Source organism: Clupea harengus, chromosome 10, assembly GCF_900700415.2.
Source record: "Clupea harengus chromosome 10, Ch_v2.0.2, whole genome shotgun sequence".
Lineage (NCBI taxonomy): Eukaryota > Metazoa > Chordata > Actinopteri > Clupeiformes > Clupeidae > Clupea > Clupea harengus.
The window spans coordinates 30,121,252-30,142,095 of NC_045161.1; the positions used below are offsets into that span (position 1 = coordinate 30,121,252).

Genomic DNA, 20,844 nt, shown 5'->3' on the forward strand with positions numbered 1-20,844 from the left:
ACAACACAATTAGGGTAATATTGGAAAATTACACTATATTTTGTGTAAGTTGACCTCTGCATGAGATGATTTTGGCAATGTTTTAAAGTCTAACTGGGGAAACTGCTTACTGGTTATAATTCCCAAGGTGCTGAAAAATAGTAGATGGGAAAAAAGTTCTTTGTCAGAATCCAAGATTCGCTCCAGGCTCTGACTTAACTTTAAAATGTACTAAACATTTTATCTCTCCCCAGCTTCTCTTTTTCAAGGGGAACGCTTTGAATTACTCCACTTTGTTGTTCACCACACAGTACAGATCTGAAAAAAAAGTTTGATGACAGAAATCCTTGCACTTTCCATTCACTCAATTAAAACTAGGATCCATCTCTAAATGAGCCACGTTATTGGTCAATTTTGGTTGTAAGAAATAGCATGAATATGTGTGACTGTGATCTACGCTGTTATTTGTGATCTCGCATAGAGGCTGAAAAACACCATTACAAATGCATGTTGTGAAAATGTGAGGGATGATTTATGCAGAGAGTTGGTCGGGGGAGGGTGGGTGAAGCACTCAGTGATCTTGCAGCCCCCTGCCCTGCCAGAACTGTGAGTGGGGGCCTTTAGATGAGATCTCCATCCCTCTTGAACTATTAATGACCAACACAGCCTGTCTATTTCTTTCAGCCCCCCCTCAGAAGACCTTTCTATAACGATAAATTCTCCTTTGTCATACACGTTCCTCTCTTTTTTTGTCCTTGGTCTACTGCCCCCACCTCCCAACCGCCAAAATCCTACTAAGTGCCTAAAATACCAAAGGTTTTTTTTTTCACCTTTTTTCCAGAAGGTGACCCCAAGGGGATCTGCTTCTGAGAAATCCAGTGTCTGTAAAATATCAGTTTTCCAAGTACACATGTTTTTTGTCTTCGTCTGAGCTGACATGTGATCTAAAAATGCTGAGTGGTAAATGTTATGCTGAAGTTTGTCAACCAACCTTAGAAAAAACATGACCTTCTCCAGAAAGTTAGAAATGTACATAAAGACAAAACATACACTAAGCTTTCAGGAACATGATGATTAGTGTTTATGGTATGGTATGTAATACACTTTGGGTAGCAGCATTTTAAATATATGAAACATGTTCTCTACATATGACAAACATTGCCTATTCGATTAATGAAGCATATAATTTGGATTTGACAGCCAGCATTTCACACTTACTCTGTCTTTGTCAATAATTGATATTAATAGCTTCTCGGTTTCCCTGGCACTACTTGTTACCCAATCAATCTGTGTGTCTCCACAAACTCAACTGATGCCACATCTCATATTTTGAAAATGTTCCCATATTTGTCTAGACTACATCTGAATGTGTACTTACCCTCTTTTTCCTAACAATGGTGAATAAAATATAAAATGTTAATATAGGGGTCTGTTTACAATTCCCGATCATAGGATTACGAGGGATACTTGACTTCAATACTTGATTCTGTCACCTTACATAGGTACCCCCTTCTTATAAATTTCTACTTTTTGGCCATACTCCGTGGTCATCACATCTCTCACACGGCCTCTCCTGTGGACACCATTTCTAGATCCTGTTGTTTTCACCAGGCAGTCTGCCACAAAGGTCATTAGAAGCAGTATATTCATGGGGGTGTATACCCTCAGGGGGTCCGATTACTTCACATAGGCCCACCTTTAAGGAGTTCTATTTCTGGAACACATGTGTCTGTCTGAAGAGCAAGCATACAAACATTAACCAACACCACTATCTTGTTTTTATCCAGTTTCATCATGGTAAACTGAAACAGAAGTGCTATACGTGAGGTTCTGGCAGTGATAGCCCCTTATCTCATCTAGCATTGCATCTTCTGCTACATCTGTGGTGGAAAAATGACATCCGTTAGCAAAATGTGCTGTTTTGCAAGGGGTTGACAGGTTGGTGATGCAAAAGATAAAATATGTCAAGAACATTTTGTTTCTGTTAACTGTTTGTTTCTGTTAACTCTCTAACTCCCTAGTCTGATGTATATTTGTTCCACATTTGTAGTGGATTGGACACCACATTTTAGGTATTCAAATTTAAGACCAAAACATCAAGCCTGGCTTAATTTATAACCCTCAAGTGCTAGTCCACAAACCCTAATGCTATTTTAAAGTATAGTATTTTGTACTCAAGACAGAAGTGCCTTTATGTTGGACTTTGCAAGTATATGAAGTAGATGATACGAATGATGCCCCTGTGTGCCCTGACAGGAAGGGGCTTTACCTGTTTACAACTACCAATGGCATTGTATGAAACAGGGTTCCTACATAATGCTATACATTATTTCGTCATAGTGAAGATGCACACAGTGAGACATGAGTTTCCATCCATTGTTTAAAAGCCTACATTTGAAGAAAAATTATGGTTTTATACCCAATCCTTTTTGGTTTGTTGTGGAATGATCTCACAGAGGCCCGTTTGTCATTTTATGGCATGCCTTAGCTATTTAATCTCTGATTAGTCCAGACTTTTGCTAATATTTCAAATGCAAATGTCACAAGACATCTGTGGAGAGACTTATTTAACTGCATTGTAAGCCTCCTAACTGACATAATTGAATACATCTGCTTATTGCTATGGGTATACTTTGTAATTTGACAGTCAAAGCAGAACCAATAAATGAATCTAAAGCAGATGAATTGTAAAAGAAGAAGGATGATTTTGGTCAACAAAAACACTGTTTTACTAAAATATAGGTCAATTTCACCTGGATACCTAGTGACAATGATACATTGGACAAGACAATTTATCAAGACAATACAAAGAAATTACTAAAAACATACACAATAATTGTCAAATGCAAAGTGAGCCAAACTGTGAGGTCTCGTGTATTAGGGCCCTCACCTCTTTACCTCTTGTGTATTAGGGCCCTCACCTCTTTACCTCTCGTGTATTAGGGCCCTCACCTCTTTACTTCTTGTGTATTAGGGCCCTCACCTCTTTACCTCTTGTGTATTAGGGCCCTCACCTCTTTACCTCTTGTGTATTAGGGCCCTCACCTCTTTACCTCTCGTGTATTAGGGCCCTCACCTCTTTACTTCTTGTGTATTAGGGCTAGGGTTAGCACTTGTGTATTAGGGCCCTCACCTCTTTGGTAACACAGTTGAGATTTCTAATAAGATTGATAGACTGGGTAGCATACAGGAACATGTAAGATACTAAAATGACTCACAGAGTTGTCAGTAGTTACATGGAAACAGTTTAAAAGAACAAAAACGTTTTACTGTGTCTGTGCCTCAGGAAAGGAAATGGTATTTGAAACTAATGACTTCCTTAGAAATCATCAACTTGCATCTTCTTGGCCATCCATCAGCTCTGAAACAAACACAAAACAGTAGAAACATAATACACAGTTGTACATATATATGATTGCTGTAACATGATAAACATATTATCACATTAGTACTTTTTTAACACACATTATATGTGATGCCTAATTTTGAAACAATACATCAAACTCTGATTATAAATCTCTTTTTGGCAGCTTTGCTTGGAACAGCATTGTGTGACATTTTCTTGAATATGATAAGAAAATCATTAAAACAATTATTATATTTCCATATGGATGTGTTACACACGTTATTCGCTGTAGCTCCACTGTCAATCCCAAAAGGACACTGTGACTTCAGTGAAGTGAAGGTAACAGAACTCTCTACCATCCCACTTATAATGTTATTTAATTCTTTTTACTTTGTTATTTTTTTTATTTATATTTTATACCTAATTTCTGAGTTGTTAAATGTGTTTGGTTTATTTATTTTGTCTGTTTTGTTTTGTTATGGTTTGTTTATTTATTGTTGTATGTATTATGTAGCCTCAATCAGGGCATTGCTGGAAAAGAGCCCTGTGCTCAGTCAATTCTCCCTGAATAAACAATGATGATGATGATGAATGTAGCCTAAATTAGCAGTGAGCAGGTGTAAGATAACAGATCCCTCCCTTCCCTAGTCTGTCCATTAAATAGGATAAAAGCCATGGCCCTAAATGATCAGTGGCATAAATACTCTACTACTGCTACTGCACAATAGTGGCATAAATACTCTACTACAGCTACTGCACAATAGTGGCATAAATACTCTACTACAGCTACTGCACAATAGTGGCATAAATACTCTACTACTGCTACTGCACAATAGTGGCATGAATACTATACTACAGCTACTGCACAATAGTGGCATAAATACTCTACTACAGCTACTGCACAATAGTGGCATAAATACTCTACTACTGCTACTGCACAATAGTGGCATGAATACTATACTACAGCTACTGCACAATAGTGGCATAAATACTCTACTACAGCTACTGCACAATAGTGGCATAAATACTCTACTACTGCTACTGCACAATAGTGGCATGAATACTATACTACAGCTACTGCACAATAGTGGCATAAATACTATACTACAGCTACTGCACAATAGTGGCATAAATACTCTACTCTACTACTGCTACTGCACAATAGTGGCATAAATACTATACTACAGCTACTGCACAATAGTGGCATAAATACTCTACTACTGCTACTGCACAATAGTGGCATAAATACTCTACTCTACTACTGCTACTGCACAATAGTGGCATAAATACTATACTACAGCTACTGCACAATAGTGGCATAAATACTCTACTACTGCTACTGCACAATAGTGGCATAAATACTCTACTACAGCTACTGCACAATAGTGGCATAAATACTCTACTACAGCTACTGCACAATAGTGGCATAAATACTGTACTACTGCTACTGCACAATAGTGGCATAAATACTATACTACAGCTACTGCACAATAGTGGCATAAATACTATACTACAGCTACTGCACAATAGTGGCATAAATACTCTACTCTACTACTGCTACTGCACAATAGTGGCATAAATACTATACTACAGCTACTGCACAATAGTGGCATAAATACTCTACTCTACTACTGCTACTGCACAATAGTGGCATAAATACTCTACTCTACTACTGCTACTGCACAATAGTGGCATAAATACTATACTACTGCACAATAGTGGCATAAATACTATACTACAGCTACTGCACAATAGTGGCATAAATACTCTACTCTACTACTGCTACTGCACAATAGTGGCATAAATACTCTACTCTACTACTGCACAATGTGGGATAGATTAAAAACTTTCCAGGTCCATGAACTTGGTCTTGCATATCAAGCCTGGTTTTGAGGTAATGTGAGACAGCTCATAATCTTCTCTGTTCCTTTATATGTTTTTTTTCCCTTTTTAGTAAACATGTAATTTGCACAGTGATTGATGGGTCTGTTATGGCTGTCATTACTTTTGAATCTAGTGAAGTCCGATCGCAAAACCATCCTGAGCTTAACACCCCTAGTTCCAGTAAAGCTGACAGCCCCACCACCTCCCAACACACTCTTTCTTCAGGTCTGCTTCTGCAATTCTCATTACTGTTCAAGCTCCAGTTTCCTGCTTCAAACCCATTCGGTTTGCCTCGTTTTCCTCACAAACCCCCCCTGTTACACACTATTCAGTAAAGGCATGTGGTTCAGGTATGGAGGAAGCATACTTTTGTCTAGACTCTGAAAAAAGATTTTACAGGCAGGCCTGATCTCCCACTGCTATTTGCATACCAAACAACAAGGATAAAAAACATTTACTACTGATTCTTAATACTCTGTGAATGTTATGGGTCTTAGTCACTGATTCTTAATACTCTGTGAATGGTATGGGTGTCTTTGTGTTTTCAATTGCTATTACTTTTTTGAGATTATGGATATAGAAGGATAATAGTCATAGAAAACTTATTGAAATCAGTGCACTTTTCCAGGTCACAAAGCAATGACAACAAACTCAATTCCAAACCAAAAGCTTGAAGACTTATTCGTGCCGTTATGCTTCTTTGAGCTGTTATGCAATGTCCCTTGAGAACAACTAGTGGCTCTCAATAATATGTGATAATTGGTACATGGATTACAGTCTAGAGTCAAGACCGACGATGACTAATGTATATGTCTATGTACAAACACGTCTGTTCAGTGAACCGTGAGTACATGCACTGGTATATTACTTCATAGAACGCTCTAGTCTATCACGTAGTCTTGAGATAACATGAGATAAGTGCTTTGCGCTCAAAATCGTTATCAACCACCATCTAACTTCAAGAAGTGCAACACAAACAGGTTTCAGATCCTAGTTCTAACCCAATAAAAAGGCCACGCAAACATCAGAGGTGGTGTGTCAGTGGTTGTCTTCCACATACACGTCTAGTCATGATGCACCTCCTCAGTGCTCTACTTCCCATGCTGCTTGTCTTCAACCAAGGTAATTACTCTCAATAAATACCAACTTCATAATTTTTTGTTGTTGCAGTTAACATTTCAATCATGCCTAGAGCCCAACAGGGTTAGGGTTAAGCCTCAAGAGCATCCTGTACAAATGTAAAAAGTCAATGTCTTGAATTTTGAGTCTACAATATCCCTGCTGTTTATTCATGTCTGTTCATAAAGCCGAGGTTTGTATGCAGTTAGGTGGTGACTTATTTCAGATTATCTGAATGGTATGAATCAGATTATAAGAACCAAATACATACAAGATTTATTATTTTAAATGAGATACATTACAAATTTGAAGTTTTTGTCTGTCAAAATATGTTCTAGGCGATGAAATCTTTCTAAAGGGGTGACTGTTATTTGGTAGAAGGTATATCGTGTTATAAAATTAACAATCAGTATCAGATTTCACCGCTGCATGGTTGAATGACATTATTATAACTCCAACATTTTAGTTTTTCGTATTTGTGAATGACCCCAAAGTGCATAAATAATCTGGAACCTCTCTGCTTGTGTGTCTAGGGGGCTGCATGAGAGAAAGCATCTTGGGCGGACATGAAGCAAAACCCCACAGCCGTCCCTACATGGTTTACATACTGTACAAGATGAATTCCCAATGGGCTTCTTGCGATGGTTTTCTTGTGAGGGAGGATTTTGTGATGACGGCAGCTCATTGCAAAGGACAGTGAGTTAATCAGCTTTTTAAGGCTATATTTAACAATTGTAAATTCACACAACAGCCGATCTGAGATCTCCACACTAGTCAAAATCATACAGATCTTGACCTATAGGCACAGTGGCTCAATCTCTCAAAGTGACATAAAATCATAAAAACATAAATAGCAAAAAGCAGAAACATGAGGTATTGTTGCATTCTTCCTGTATTAGTAAGATGTTTACAGCGGTTTTTTTTGTTTATTTTTTAGTACAATGCTTATTTTTCCTGGTGTCCACAATACATCTGACATAAATCCAGACTCAAGACTGAAAGGTACACCACATGTCCATCCTGAATACTCTTCGGACAGAGCAAATGACATCATGCTACTAAAGGTAACGGTTGTTTAGTTTTAAATGTTTGTTGCCTTGACTTACAATGCCTTTGTATTAGATAACATTAAACGTCATGTCATTGCAGCTTTCACCAAATGTTACTCTCAACAACTGGGTGAAGCTGCTACATCTTCCTCAGACAGAAAATGAGAGTGCCCTCACAACAGACTGTCTGGTGCCAGGGTGGGGAGCGACATCACTTGATGAAATCGGCTCAAAAGTGTTGAGAGAGGTTAATGTTACGGTCGACCCCTCTCTCAACTGCGACACCTCTAAATCAATCTGTACCAAGGGACCTAGAGGTCCTTATAAGGTGAGTGAGCGAGCTTCAAACCTCTTGATGCACTCAGAGATTCAACTGAATGAAGAGTGCCCTACAAATTGAATGCATTATTATTATGAGTTTAAGATCATAGAGCTTCAAACCTCTTAATGAGTTTAAGATCAGATTGTTGCTATTAAAGTGCAGATGCATTACTTTTTATCTTCACCTTGCACAGGGAGACTCTGGAGGCCCACTCATCTGTGGGAACGTGGCGTATGGGGTGGTATCCGCATGCCACACAGACCATAAGACGTATACCTATTCGTACACTCGGATTGCCCACTCCCACCACTGGATCAACCAGATTATGACTCCTCTCCATTAACTACCCAGATGTAACAATATAGGTATTCAGTATCGACGGAATGGACCAATGTGAACAACAGTTTGCTGTAACTAAACTGAGAATATTAGTACCAGTGGTTTTGCTTTGATAACTGAAATATTTAGGAAGTTGCTTAAGATCTTAAATCTACAGACTTTACATACAACTGCAAAACATCTTGTTTTAGAACTATATACCAGATGTGTTACAGAACTTAAGCTCCTCTTTTGTGCCCTTCTTGGCAAATGTTGTCATAGATCTCAAGACATGCCTGTCAACACACTGCTTATTTGATAATACACCGCTTTTAAATGTTCAAGTGTGTCTTCATTGATTATTTCACAGTACAAAAGGTCACAATTGGGGACACTTTAATGGACTGTTCAGTTTCCATTTAAATAATACAAAAAACCCCAGCAGTTTTATGAGACGAAACTGCCCTCTAGTGTTTCTCAGTCAAGTTGCCCACGGATTTTACATTGTATCAGTCAGAAGTCATTTTATGAGTGAAGGTACAGGTACACATTACCACCATCTGTGCCCAAGAAGAACCTAAATGACTCACCTACCTACCACTAGAATTAACACTTCAGGGTACAATTATCTAGGGACAAAAACACCAGAACCAGATATTTGTTCAGGATTGGTACAAAGCTTGGTTTACCTACGGCAATTCTCTGAACTGAAATTACAATCTATGACTAACAAATTAGCATAAAGAAATAAAAAGCAACACTTAAAATACCTCTCCTTCAATAATTTACACACACATATACATAGGCTATATATATATATATATATATATATATATATAAAAAACCACCTTCACCCTGCAAACACACATGGTTAAAGAAGCATGCAGATTTGGTGAGGTCTACCACTTAGGCAAGACAGTTTGACACTGGAGCAATTACATGTACAAGGAAATGATGTACAAGGAAATAGACCCTTCCAAAATCCACCATTGGATTTAACTACACGCCACTGCTCACCCTTATATCAGAGCTTATTTCTACATTCATCACACTGCACTGTTCTTAAGATGTTTCCCCCTTATGTTCTGAGGGATTATTAGTTAGACCACCATGATAAGTGTATATAGACAAACTTCACAAATGCATCTACGCCAAATACATACAGCTTGTTGTTATAACATGGTCTGGTCATCCCACCACCGGATTGAATTCACAAACCAAACTCCCTTTCATACAAACCCTTGAAACAAAGTGAATGAACAGCAGTCTATTTTAACACACCTTCCTTTATTAAAACTCAAGAGCACAAGCAAGACCACCAACAGCCTTAACTCCCTCCCTAGTCTCCAGTTGTCCATTGGGAGTTGTTCCTGCACATCATGAAGTCCTCCTGTGCAGTACCTGAAGTAACCCAAAAGACAGGTTAGCCAACAAAGTCAGGGGTGTATGTGAAACAAGACAGAGCTGGATCAGATGATTCACAGATACGACTATCACAACCAAACCGGAAAAAATTGTAACATTTGAATCTGGCATTTGAATCTACTCGAGTTAAGGGAAGCTCAAGGTTATTTAGTGTATGCTTCCATACAGTGGATGCATTGGGGGTGCTCCTCTCTCTCTTCTCCGCCCCCCCCCCAAACACACTGTTATTACTATTCTCCCCTCCAGGGGCATATGAATACCGTAAATCCTCAAATAGTGGCCGGGGCTTTTATTTACTTAGGCTGCACAGCGCACCGGCCTGTATTTGGGGCAGGCTTGTATTAGGGGCAGGCCTTTATTTCTTACGGCTCTTCAGAATGTTCAAAAAAGTTCCGTTGATTTGAATGGGGCAGCCCAACGTTAGCAGGCCTGTCATTTCTTGATATTCACCACTGCAAAAAGTGAATGACCGCTGTCATTGGCAATTCTAATTCACATCTTTCATATCATTCCGCAAGAAGTCCGGTCATTTAACGCAGCGGAAAGTCTTGAAGTCAGCAAGTAATGGGTTGCTACGCAACACCTGGAGAAATTTTTTTTCTTAGCGGAAATCAGAAACGACAACAAAATCATTAAAAAGAGGTATTTTGGAGGAATGTCTTCTATCGTTTAGGCAAGTAACTGTATAATAACAAATTCGCCTTGTATGCTTTTTTTTTTATTGCAAACAGCCATGAAATTAGCCAACATGAGGAGAACATGTATTTATGAAATGCATTCAATTAAATTGTGATGTCTGCTTTGTGCTGATTCTGGTAGGCTACAGTAAAATATTGTAACGTGCCGGCATAGTCGCCCCATAATGCCGTGCGGCGGGCGCATACTTTCCTCTGTGATGCACTAGCGCTCAACGATGTTCCTTAACATTGTTCCTTACTGTTCTCACTGCATGTCGTTGTTCTGTGTTGGGACTGAGTTTATACAGGTGTGTGACGGTAGCACAGTCTGAAGCCCGGCCTCTAATTGAATCCCGGTCTTTATTTGAGGATTTACGGTAAATAGTATTTATTGTTACACTAGCGTAGCTGCGTCAGTTATCGGACCGTTTGTAAAAAAAAATCTGAATGTGGCCGGTAATTGACGCATGCCGGTATTTGACGCTGTTGTGATAGGTCTCTATTGCTCGTAGCTTAAATGTTCTCTCCCTTGTATATCGCTTTGGACAAAAGCATCTGCTAAATGACTAAATGTAAATATGACCATTCAACGATTCAGTTGTTTAGGCCCCAAGAGTGACCACTCCAGAGGTTGAGAGGACTCAAGTTCCCACAACTCCATCACCCAATCTATGCTGCACTTCAACCAATGTAGCGCAGGCAACACCAGACAAAACAACCGCGTGAAGACCTACAGTGATTGCACCGGCTTATTATAAGATACTCGATTGTGAAAGAGCAAGTCACATTTAGACCGAAATTGCATGTCATTTACACGGCTTCTGCGTAGAGTATTACGTTTTGGTGGCCAACATACCTCGGCAGGATGCACACAAGGCTGCCATGTTTTAGCCCCCAGGTCAGGTACAGAGCGGGATCTCATCAGCACCAATCAAAAGGCCAGTTAACCTGCACAAAGACAAAAGATATATCAGCTTCAAATGCAAATTTTATATTTGTAGTGGTATACATGGCTTCAACTACTAATTCTCCCATGTTAATCTTCTTAAGATATGCACAAAACAGTGTATATGGCAGAATAGCGGACAGGCTAGAGAAAGGGAAACTTGAGAATAGTATCATTTTAACGCCAGTTCAGTGATGCATCTACAGTAACAAGCAATGAAGATGTGCTGGCTAAAAGCGGTCAAGAAAATGTGGAGCACTCTTGAACATTACGGAAACGGCCATAACTTGGGCACTTCAGGAGTGGTTCGAAAAATCGTCCAATTGCATAGTATTACCAGTAAGATACTGACAGGTACATGGCATATTTCAGAGGCTTGCTGAGGGCATTTTTCGGTTTCAAAAAACTTCCCACTCAAGGGAGACTCATTACGTTACAGGACATGCATCTTCTAGGAACATGGTGGAGAAAAACATGGTGGCTTTTTTTTGGAACTTTTAAGAATAGCAAGATGGACATTAAAATGAGAACGGATTGAGGAATGCGAACAGGAGAGCAAAAGTGGTTACCTCACGTTACAGGCCTATCTCCATATCTGAACTAGCCAAGAGAGCCAGCTTTCATCTTGTGTCGGTAGGCAAAACACTTCATTCTCCAAGGACTTTGTGGATTTCCAAAATGCAGATTTCTTGGACGCAATGAAGCATTACACAGAACCAGTGCCAACTCAATAGTTCCATTACTACAGCAACACTATATATACTAACCCTAACCCTTAGGTCTATTACTACAGCAACATTATATTTGGGTGTTTAGTATTCAGTTCCAGCCCGCCCACAATATCAAGCAACCTAGAGCTTTACTGGAGACAGTTTAACTTGGTGACAAACCTAATCATTAACTAAATTCTGAAGTATCCCAGCCACCCATACAACTGCAAGTCTATTCAGGTGATAACTGTAAACCCATTAACTAAAATGCAAAATCTGGCTAAAGACAATTAGAGGACTTTTTGAGGCACAACAAGATCAGTTCAGTTTTTTTCCCAATGGCTTGTTTAATAGGCTCCATGAAGCCAAATTTTACAAAAGAAACTGTAAAAAGAAATAAATGTTTCTTAAGGTGGTGGTACACACAGGACAGTTCACCTCAAAGAACAAAAGTGGAGACATTTTTAAGAGGTTTTCTTGAAGTTCAGTCCACCAAAGAGCATACTTTTAAAAAATTCAATGTTTTCAAAGAGTAAAGAACCTCGGGCCACCTGAGGCAATCACCAGAGGTTGTTTCCCCAGAGAAAGTTCACTCTTTGCTTACTGAATGTTTACAACTCTTTAGCCATATCAAGGAGGTCTGCAGGACGATGGCAGTCCAAGAAAGCATGCCCACCTTGTTACACTAAAGGTATGCATTACAGAAAGGAAGTCGCACAGAACACATCACAGCTAGTCAAGCTTCTTTCGAAGATATTGATTCAATTGAGTTTTCCTTCAAAAAGCAGGGTCAACACGAAAACTTCAGTTCAAAAATACAAAAACACCTTAATGGACTTGCTGCCCTGCTGCGATTGGTCATTAAGAATGATGGTTGAAAGGACTGAATTTATTTTAGAAGCTATTCGGCTGTGATGAACAAGAGCATTTCACTTACAGCTTAAAACAGACATTTCAGCCATTTAAAAAGAAAATGAATTCTTTACCCCCTGTGTTAAAGTAAACACTGAGGGAAAATTGAACTAAAGGTACAGGAGTTTTCATGGTCATTCACGTTCACAACAACTAAATACTATAGGATCTCACACTGCCTCACGGATGGAGACCCTGAAAATTATTGAACACAATAAAAAAGGACTCAAAATCTGTTGTATGACTGATGGAATACTGGAACCAGGAAACACCATAAAAAAAATCTTCGAAGAGCGCATCTTTTAAATACAGCCAGCGCAGGGATGATCTTGATACCAGGAAGTTTTTTTTACTCGTGTGTAGCTGAGGACAAAAAGTAGGCAAAGGTGTAAAGGCACTGCAGCATTCGGACATTCTTTTCACACAACGAACTGTAACCAAAGAGCATGGAGTGCCTTCGCTAGAGGCTCATATGGATGAGGTATTGAAGTAGTTCACTAAAGCTGCGGGACATGAGTTTCAACAGCACCCTCAAAGGTGAGTTAGACTTTCTTTTTAACCCTCTTTTACCAGTGGTTGGACTGAACATACAGGATACTGCCAATCAGGATGGATGAAAAGGGACAACGGACTGCTCAAGTTTGGAGTGAGGATTTTTAGCCCTACTGCGATAAAAGGAACTGCACATTTAAAATCTTGGATACATACCATAACTGTCGTAGCTGTCTCTGTAGGATCCACCCTCATACCCTCCTTGATTTCTGAGACATAGATAAAGACATTTTCAGTGAAAAATGCAGGCTTTGAGCGCACTGTTCCGTCAGCCATGCAGATAAGATGTGTGGAGGGCACCAACCTGCTTCCTCTGTAGCTTCCACCGCCAGACGAATATCCACCGCTGCTGCTTCTGTAGCCTCCACCGCCGCCACCACCGCCGCCGCCACCATAGCTCCTGTCACCGCCGCTGTAGCTCCTGTCACCTCCGCCATATCCTCTGTCTCCACCACCATAACTTCTGTCGCTGCTGCCATAACTTCTGTCACCTCCGTAGCTTCTTTCTCCCCCGTAACTCCCGCCGCCGCCTCCTAGTAAAGCCAAACAGGACAAGGTTGGTGGTGTTTTCTAAGTTCAACAGACACTCACAATAGTAGTAGAAGAATTAACCTCACCCTCACCTCTCCCACGGCCACCACGGAAACCGCCCCTGAAGCCGCCTCCACCTCTCCTGAAGCCTCCCCCTGACCTGCCTCCAGACTTTCCAGCCTCATCAACTCTGATCATTCTGCCATCAACAGACTAAATGGAAGTACAGGTTATAGTAACAAAAGCCAAGGTCATACTTAGTCATCATTTACAGTTCAGTCATAGCCACTTACTTTGCCATTCATTGCAAACATTGCATCCTTGGCATCTTCTGGATTTTCAAAAGTAACAAAGCCAAAACCTCTTGACCGGTCAGTTTCCCGATCCCTGATTACATCAACTGCAACAGAAGAGAAATCACAATATACCAATCAGTCTCAATTAGATGTGCCCTACAGGCACCGTAACACCATGTCCTTTAGCATTAGATGTTACCTTTTGAGATGGTTCCATATTTGGAGAAAGCTTCTTCCAAAGACTGCTCAGTGGTATCATAGCTGAGCCCACCAACGAAAAGCTTTCCCTCGTCAGACATAATTTATCTGAAAACAAAAATTGGAAGAAAAATGTTAGTAAGCCATCCTGTACAGATATATTAATTGTTGGAACACTGTTGGGAAATCTATACTTTTATCAGAAGATTGTTAATTTGCTTGATTACTTTGGCAGGGTCATAAATTGACATTACTAATGAACAAATGTTGATGAACATGTACTAGACAAATTCCATAAGCATACAACAATACAACAACAACTTATAAACGTATGTGACATAAGCAAGACTGACAACTCAGCTATTACTAGTTGACTGGTCAGCTAGCCACTGTTGCAAAAGTAGGAATGAATATATGTTGGTAAATGAAATTTTAAAAAATGTGTTCATCTAACAGCATAGCTATGCCAGCCAGACTTCATAGGATTTGACATTGGCCACACAAAGGCTAGAAGCTGCAACCCATCAGACAATACTTGGGAAGGGCATTGTGGATTTGTTTTGTCCAATACTTATTGGCCTTGCTTTTGCAAACACCTAGCTTTGATAATAGCTAGCTAGCCTAGGTGCAGTTTAAGTGTGCTCTTTGGTGGATTGCTGTAAAATCACAGAAAACTATCCCGTAAATAGACTAGGTAGTTAGCCATAAAACAAATACAATCGTACCATCTCAAGAGTATAGATACCTATTACCATGAAAAATGTAGGCCATCAAACAGACCTCACAAAGGGTAAAAAAAAAAAAAACTTGTACACACTGGTACATTTAAATTTCTGTTGCCACAGAACTGAAACGACATTTTGTCAACTCAATATGGAAATTATGCAAATATTAAAACATGTAGCCTACTTCATGGACAGACAAAAGCAGCTTAATGGACATCACGCCATATATAAAAATGCATATCAACTGGGCTATATTCCCAGCAAACAGGGGACGTCCCCCAGACGTTAACAGGACATTTGTGACGTCCCTGTTGTCATGGACACGCACACAGTATAGTATTGGTTTCTGTTGACAGACCTTTTCGTTCAAATGCTCGTCTGGTGGGATAGGCAACAGCTGTGACAGTTAGTACAGCTGTTAGACAGTTAGAAACATATGCTTTTCCTCACACCCTCAAAAACAATGACTACGTTTGTTGGCTCTCACACTGTGATAAACCATGTTTAAGTTCAATTTCTATGAACTGTGTTAGTGTTAATTATTAGTAATTTATGTTACGTTATAATATAGCCATATGACCGTTAGCTAGCACACTATTCATTCATAATTCCATTAATGGCTAACGTTAGCCCTTGTTAACCGGCTGTGCTGTAATCTGTTGTTGCTCTGATTCTTGGTGTAATGAATCTAATAGTAGCTTGCTGTGTTTAGTTAAGATACCTTCTAAGTATTTTCCGTTTTTGTGTATTACAGTGTCACTCATAAATTTCACCTGACAATCAATAAAGGAGCAAGACGCTAGCTACCTGGCTTGTGAAATCGAGTTTGGCTGACTTGAACTACGTTGTCCTTTGGGGAAGTGGAAGATACTTTTATTTGTATTTTTTATTATTAATATTAAAACTATATTAAATTATAAATGTCACCACAGTTTATCCTGAATAAGTCTATCTTTTAGCTTGGAGAAAATTAAAATGGTAGTAGTCTAGTAGAAGTAGGTCACAGCGAAAGAAACAACAACAAATAATAATAAGTGCCATATAAGGCGACTAAAGCACATCTAAAACGGTCGTTACCCCCAACGTCCCTACTACGTTCGCGGTGCGTCCTTTCAACGTCTTTGCCTAGAAGTCCTGTGGACGTTATTTAATGTCGTTGACACGTTCGTGGAACGTCCCCACGACGACAAGGGAACCATACACATTTACGTTTAGAGAAATGTTCGGAGAGGACAATTAGAGGACGTCAAGGGGGCGTCATTTTGTTTGCTGGGTTAACACCTCTTCAACCCTACTCACCCAACCTGTACAGCTCCTTATTCAATACACACAACCCGTGAACATGGTCCCATGTAGAACCCCTGCAAAGCCCATTGGGCTTATTCTTTGCCTCAGAACTGAACGCTAGTGAATCAACAAGTTTCTTCCAATGTTCGTAAAAAAAAAAAAAACGTCCCGCCAGGATTTTAACAACACAGCGTGCAGTTTTGGTGCCGGTGACATTTAACACTACAGCGACGCAATTAACGCACTGGACCACAAATCAAGCAGAAACGCCAAATTCACCAGCACGTCGAAAGCAACCTTGTTAACCACCACGTGTGCAACGGCCGCAAAGTGTGGCGCGCAGCCATTTTCTACTGTAGCCAACAACCGACAACGGGTTTAGCAAAACAGAGAAACCGTGGCCTATGCACACTAACGTTACCATTAGAAATAACCTTAAAAACAAGATGCATAATAGTATTCCCCGGCTTAATCGAAAATCTAGAATATACTGCGTGCACTCGTGCACAACGTACGCTCTTACAAATGTCAAATAAGGCCCAGCCCCATTCCTTTGTCATTTTGCTATTTGGGTCATCTCATCGCAGCCATTTTGTTTAAGAAAAAGCAGGCACGAACTCTACACCAGGCCGCTTACAATGCAACTGCCAACGCACAAGGGGATTTTTAGGGTACCATACCCAATAAATTATCTTACCATTTGCAAGTGCCGTTTGACTGTTTTAAAACTGTTTCAAGCTTAGCCCTGACTGACGTTGTTCGGCATCTTGTTAGCTAGCTAGCTAGGTTAGCCAATGCTTAGCCTACCACTGTAGCAATATCGCTAATTCAGTGAGCCATTAACATGACTACTGCTCAAGCAGAATTGATATATCCCATTTTAATAAGCAAGTTCAATTAAAATCTTACCATGGATTTGATTGAAATCGCATTGTGCAAAAATGTGACGCTAAGTGCTTATACAACATACATGAAAACAACAACCCATGGCTACCTACCTTTGCGATGAGCAGGCTCTCGGTGAACAGTCTCGCTGCGCAGGCAGATTGACGAGGAAATGGCGGAAAAAGCGATACCACAGTGTTATAAAAATAACGTGACGTAAACAGTCACGCCCAAAATGCTCATTAAAGGCTTTCAAGTCATCATATTTATGTCATTGTTACGAGACAGATCTGCAAGCTGCTTTGATGAAAACGAAGAATTTTGTCATGTAGGAGAAGCTTCTCGTTTATTTCGCTGTGATTCATAGAGGTATATTCTGCTAAATACTGTTACTATAACTATATCACTATACTAATTCTAGGATTGGACCATCTGCCAAAAGATAATGGGAGAGAGCCTTCAAGTTAGATATTTAATCACTAATTTAATCAACTAGACGTAAATTAATCTCCTTGAATCTCGAAGTGTTGCCCTATCCTGGAGTAGGACATCCTGGGACATCTTTTACTAACGCTAGGCTGCACCTATAACGTTTCGAGGTGTTTCCCAGAACAGGATACCTTCTGTAAGAGAAACGTTTTAGAGAGTAATTAGTGTCTCGATGCACTGACTGCGATGTGAGACCAATATATGTGTTACATTACATGTAAAGCATCATTAAATAAAAAGAAGAAGAAAACTAAATGAAATGAATAAACTCAGCTCGAGGCTTATTTCACTAATTGCTTATCCGGGCTTGCTTGTCTGACTCTTCATTTTATGGGCAATTTACTCATGGCTAACCCTGCAACAGAAATCATTTCTATTTCCCGTTTTGAAATCATGTAATTTACCAATATGTCTCAAAACTACGTCAAAATATCTGCCCCCTGTGAGGCTCGAACTCACGACCTTCAGATTATGAGACTGACGCGCTGCCTACTGCGCCAAGGAGGCTTATATTCACAGCGACGAATGACTCACTAAACTCTGCAGTAACACAAATGTTCTTCTCAGTTCCAAATGAGTTGCGTTATTCCAAGTATGCAACCATACTAATTCACAATTATGTAGTGTGATAATAGTGTCACCTGTTGTGGTCATTTTCAGGACTTTCGTCCCGGATAGAGATTTTGGCACACATCCCACGTTGTTCAATGGGGTCATATTAGTCTATAACAGTTGAGATATTCTGCGCTAAATGAAGCGCATACAAATCTTCCCCAGGACCTGTACTATAATCAAAAAGGGGGACAGAAACTGTGAGGTGGGACCAATCCAAGGGTTGGGAGGATTACTTAAAAAAATATATTCAGATTAAGGTGACCATATTTCTGAAACTAAATCCGGGGACATTTTCATTTCAGACACGTAAACACCTCCAAAACAGTGTAATGATTTTTTTTTTAAGTGTAATTCAGATACAATTACTGATTACCTGTTAAAAATTTTATTCAGTAACCTAATACAAGTATCACAATATTAAAGTAATGTATTAAAGTAACGGAAATTACTTTCTTAATTACTCTGTCAACAAAACAACAGCACAATGTAACCTTAGAAAAGAAAATGAGGGAACCAAATTTTAAGAATTAAATCTGCCGTCTGCTCAAGTGTTTTTTAAAGAAAAATCTGCTTGTCATTATGCAAATTCAGCCTACAGACCTACAATGAAAGTTCACAACACCACAGTTTACAAAGCATAGGCTAATACAAAATTAAATCAGCTTCTTTACAAGAAAGAAAATATGTTCTTTTTTGGTTACAAGATTTAGAACATCCACAGTATTTTTAATGAATCAAGTGTCCACTTTCTGAACTGTCAAAGAGAAGAAATACTAACAGAAGGCCTATGGGTTCCAAATTAAAATAATGGGCGGACCTATGCTGTGTTCAGATTCATAGATAGCTGTCTTAATCCTTGATCTCTTGTTGGACAGGTGTCTGACGAGACAGGTCCTTTCGGGGGAAGGTATCGCAAAAACCTTTGATTTCGAACAGTCTATTAAGATAGCATGTACGGCATTATGATGCTGTGTCATCACGCTGTGTGTGCTTATTTGCTAGCTAGCCGCTACTGTTAGCGACCTGGCTAACGGATACATCGCTAACGAAATCGGACTATTTTTGTTAATCAATCATGACATAAGTACATAGTACACTGTTTATTTCTCGGTAACTTTTTAAAAAATTACCAAAAAAAGCAAAGAAACTGTAATTAATTTGTCTCTGGTTAGGGAATGGCGCAGAGAGTTATGGGTAATACCTGCCGCCATGAGACATCAAGACAGCTCAGATGCTCTCTTGAAAAATTACGTTATGTGACGTATTTCAAGGTATCTTATTAAAGCGGAAGAGAAGGTTTAAGACATTTCGAACAGTCCCTGCTCTCTTAATGGGAAGGAAGGAAGGAAGGAAGGAGGCATTTTAAGCCATTACGAACACAGCCCTACTGTCACATCTGTGCTGACGTCCGCTCCGACCACGCCCCTTCAGCACACTAACAGGGCATTCACACCTACGCGTTATGCTTAATTTATGCTACCTTCGAGCCCTCTCCGAGCAAACCTCGTACGGGAATCTCGTACGGGAAGTTAGAAAAATGAGTAGGTGCACGACAGCCTCTCCGAGGTGCTTGGAGAGGGTTCGGAGAGAGCGGTTAAAGTCGGAGAGGCGTTCCCTGTGTTCGGAGAGGCGTTCCCTGTGTCCGACTCCGTGAAATCAGAGTAGCATAAATTTCGCTTTAGAATGCGTTGATCCAACGGATGGTGGAGGAGGAGTCTGGCGCATGGGGTTGTGTTGATACCAGAGACGTTATAGTGAGATTGACAGGTCAACAAACCAATCACGCCACTAGCAAGCTGTTAGTCAGTAGCAGTAGTAGCATGCTAACATTAGATAGGTAACAAAGACACCTCGCAAATCCTATCAGACGTATTTTTCAGTTACAATAAAGGGGTTTTTACATTGTACAGTGTCTATTTCTCGGTAACTTTTAAAAAATCTAAACAAAAAAAAGTCAAACAAACAACAATACGGTACAAATACGACCATCTACGGAGTTTGGTCGGCATCTTTTTTTTTTGAGCTTGCCGCTTTTTGGACGTGAGCATGTACGGGATCTGATTGGCTAGCGCCTGTGCTGTCAGTTATGCATGAAAGGCAATTTGATTGGCTGACACATGCATTGCCTCACGAAAAGTTGAACATTCTTCAACTCTTGCCAAAGCATGAAACGCAACGCAAGGGAACCCAACGGAGCCACAATTCAGTTCGGCAAAGGATGACGTCACCCCATTCAAAGTGAATGGGGATCCGTCAACCCTGATGGTTCAACCCATTCCAACGCAAAGGTGTGAATGCTCTGCAACCTGCCATTCACACGTACACGTTCGAATGCGTTGATTCGTCAAGGTTGACATCATCCTTTGCCGAACTGAATTGTGGCTCCATGGGTTCCACAGGCGCTAGCCAATCAGATCGCGTTTATGCTCACGTCTAAAGAAGCTAAAAAAAAAAGATGGTCGTATTTGTACCTAAAAGTTGTTTGTTTGACTTTTTTTTGCTTAGATTTTTTTAAAGTTACCGAGAAATAGACACTGTACAATGTAAAAAACCCTTTATTGTAACTGAAAAATACATCT

At 39.8% G+C, this 20,844-nt stretch overlaps 2 protein-coding genes, 1 long non-coding RNA gene and 1 other non-coding gene across 7 annotated transcripts; 1 reads left to right on the top strand and 3 right to left on the bottom strand.

Annotated features, from left to right (window-relative positions):
• Positions 1–2,446: 2,446 nt before the first annotated feature.
• On the bottom strand, positions 2,447–5,318 carry LOC116222058. The gene is made up of 2 exons (XR_004164440.2): positions 3,113–5,318; positions 2,447–3,055 (listed from the first exon to the last, which is right to left on the bottom strand). It is a non-coding gene; the product is annotated as an uncharacterized LOC116222058 (long non-coding RNA).
• A 795-nt stretch (positions 5,319–6,113) lies between these two features.
• Positions 6,114–8,358, top strand: si:ch211-212d10.1 (duodenase-1). The gene is made up of 5 exons (XM_012815581.3): positions 6,114–6,331; positions 6,862–7,024; positions 7,266–7,392; positions 7,478–7,705; positions 7,893–8,358. Exons 1-5 carry the CDS (start codon positions 6,280–6,282, stop codon positions 8,040–8,042), a joined length of 720 nt encoding a protein of 239 aa, XP_012671035.2. The 5' UTR covers positions 6,114–6,279; the 3' UTR covers positions 8,043–8,358.
• A 925-nt stretch (positions 8,359–9,283) lies between these two features.
• Positions 9,284–17,379, bottom strand: cirbpb (cold inducible RNA binding protein b). 4 transcript variants are annotated; one of them, XR_004164441.2, is made up of 8 exons: positions 17,275–17,379; positions 14,266–14,372; positions 14,064–14,170; positions 13,857–13,983; positions 13,544–13,772; positions 13,396–13,448; positions 10,976–11,067; positions 9,284–9,418 (listed from the first exon to the last, which is right to left on the bottom strand). XR_004164441.2 is itself a non-coding variant. In XM_031574777.2 (7 exons), the coding sequence occupies exons 2-7, from the start codon at positions 14,363–14,365 to the stop codon at positions 11,063–11,065; spliced, it is 621 nt and encodes a 206-aa protein (XP_031430637.1). In that variant the 5' UTR covers positions 14,366–14,372; positions 17,275–17,379; the 3' UTR covers positions 10,658–11,062. The 4 variants fall into 4 exon arrangements, 3 of the variants coding, with proteins under 3 accessions (XP_031430637.1, XP_012671052.1, XP_012671051.1); XM_031574777.2 differs by lacking the exon at positions 9,284–9,418 and having other exon boundaries at positions 10,658–11,067; XM_012815598.3 differs by lacking the exons at positions 9,284–9,418; positions 10,976–11,067 and adding an exon at positions 12,103–13,050 and having other exon boundaries at positions 13,863–13,983.
• A 705-nt stretch (positions 17,380–18,084) lies between these two features.
• On the bottom strand, positions 18,085–18,157 carry trnam-cau. Its single transcript has one exon. It is a non-coding gene; the product is annotated as a tRNA-Met (tRNA).
• Between the last annotated feature and the right edge of the window lie 2,687 nt (positions 18,158–20,844).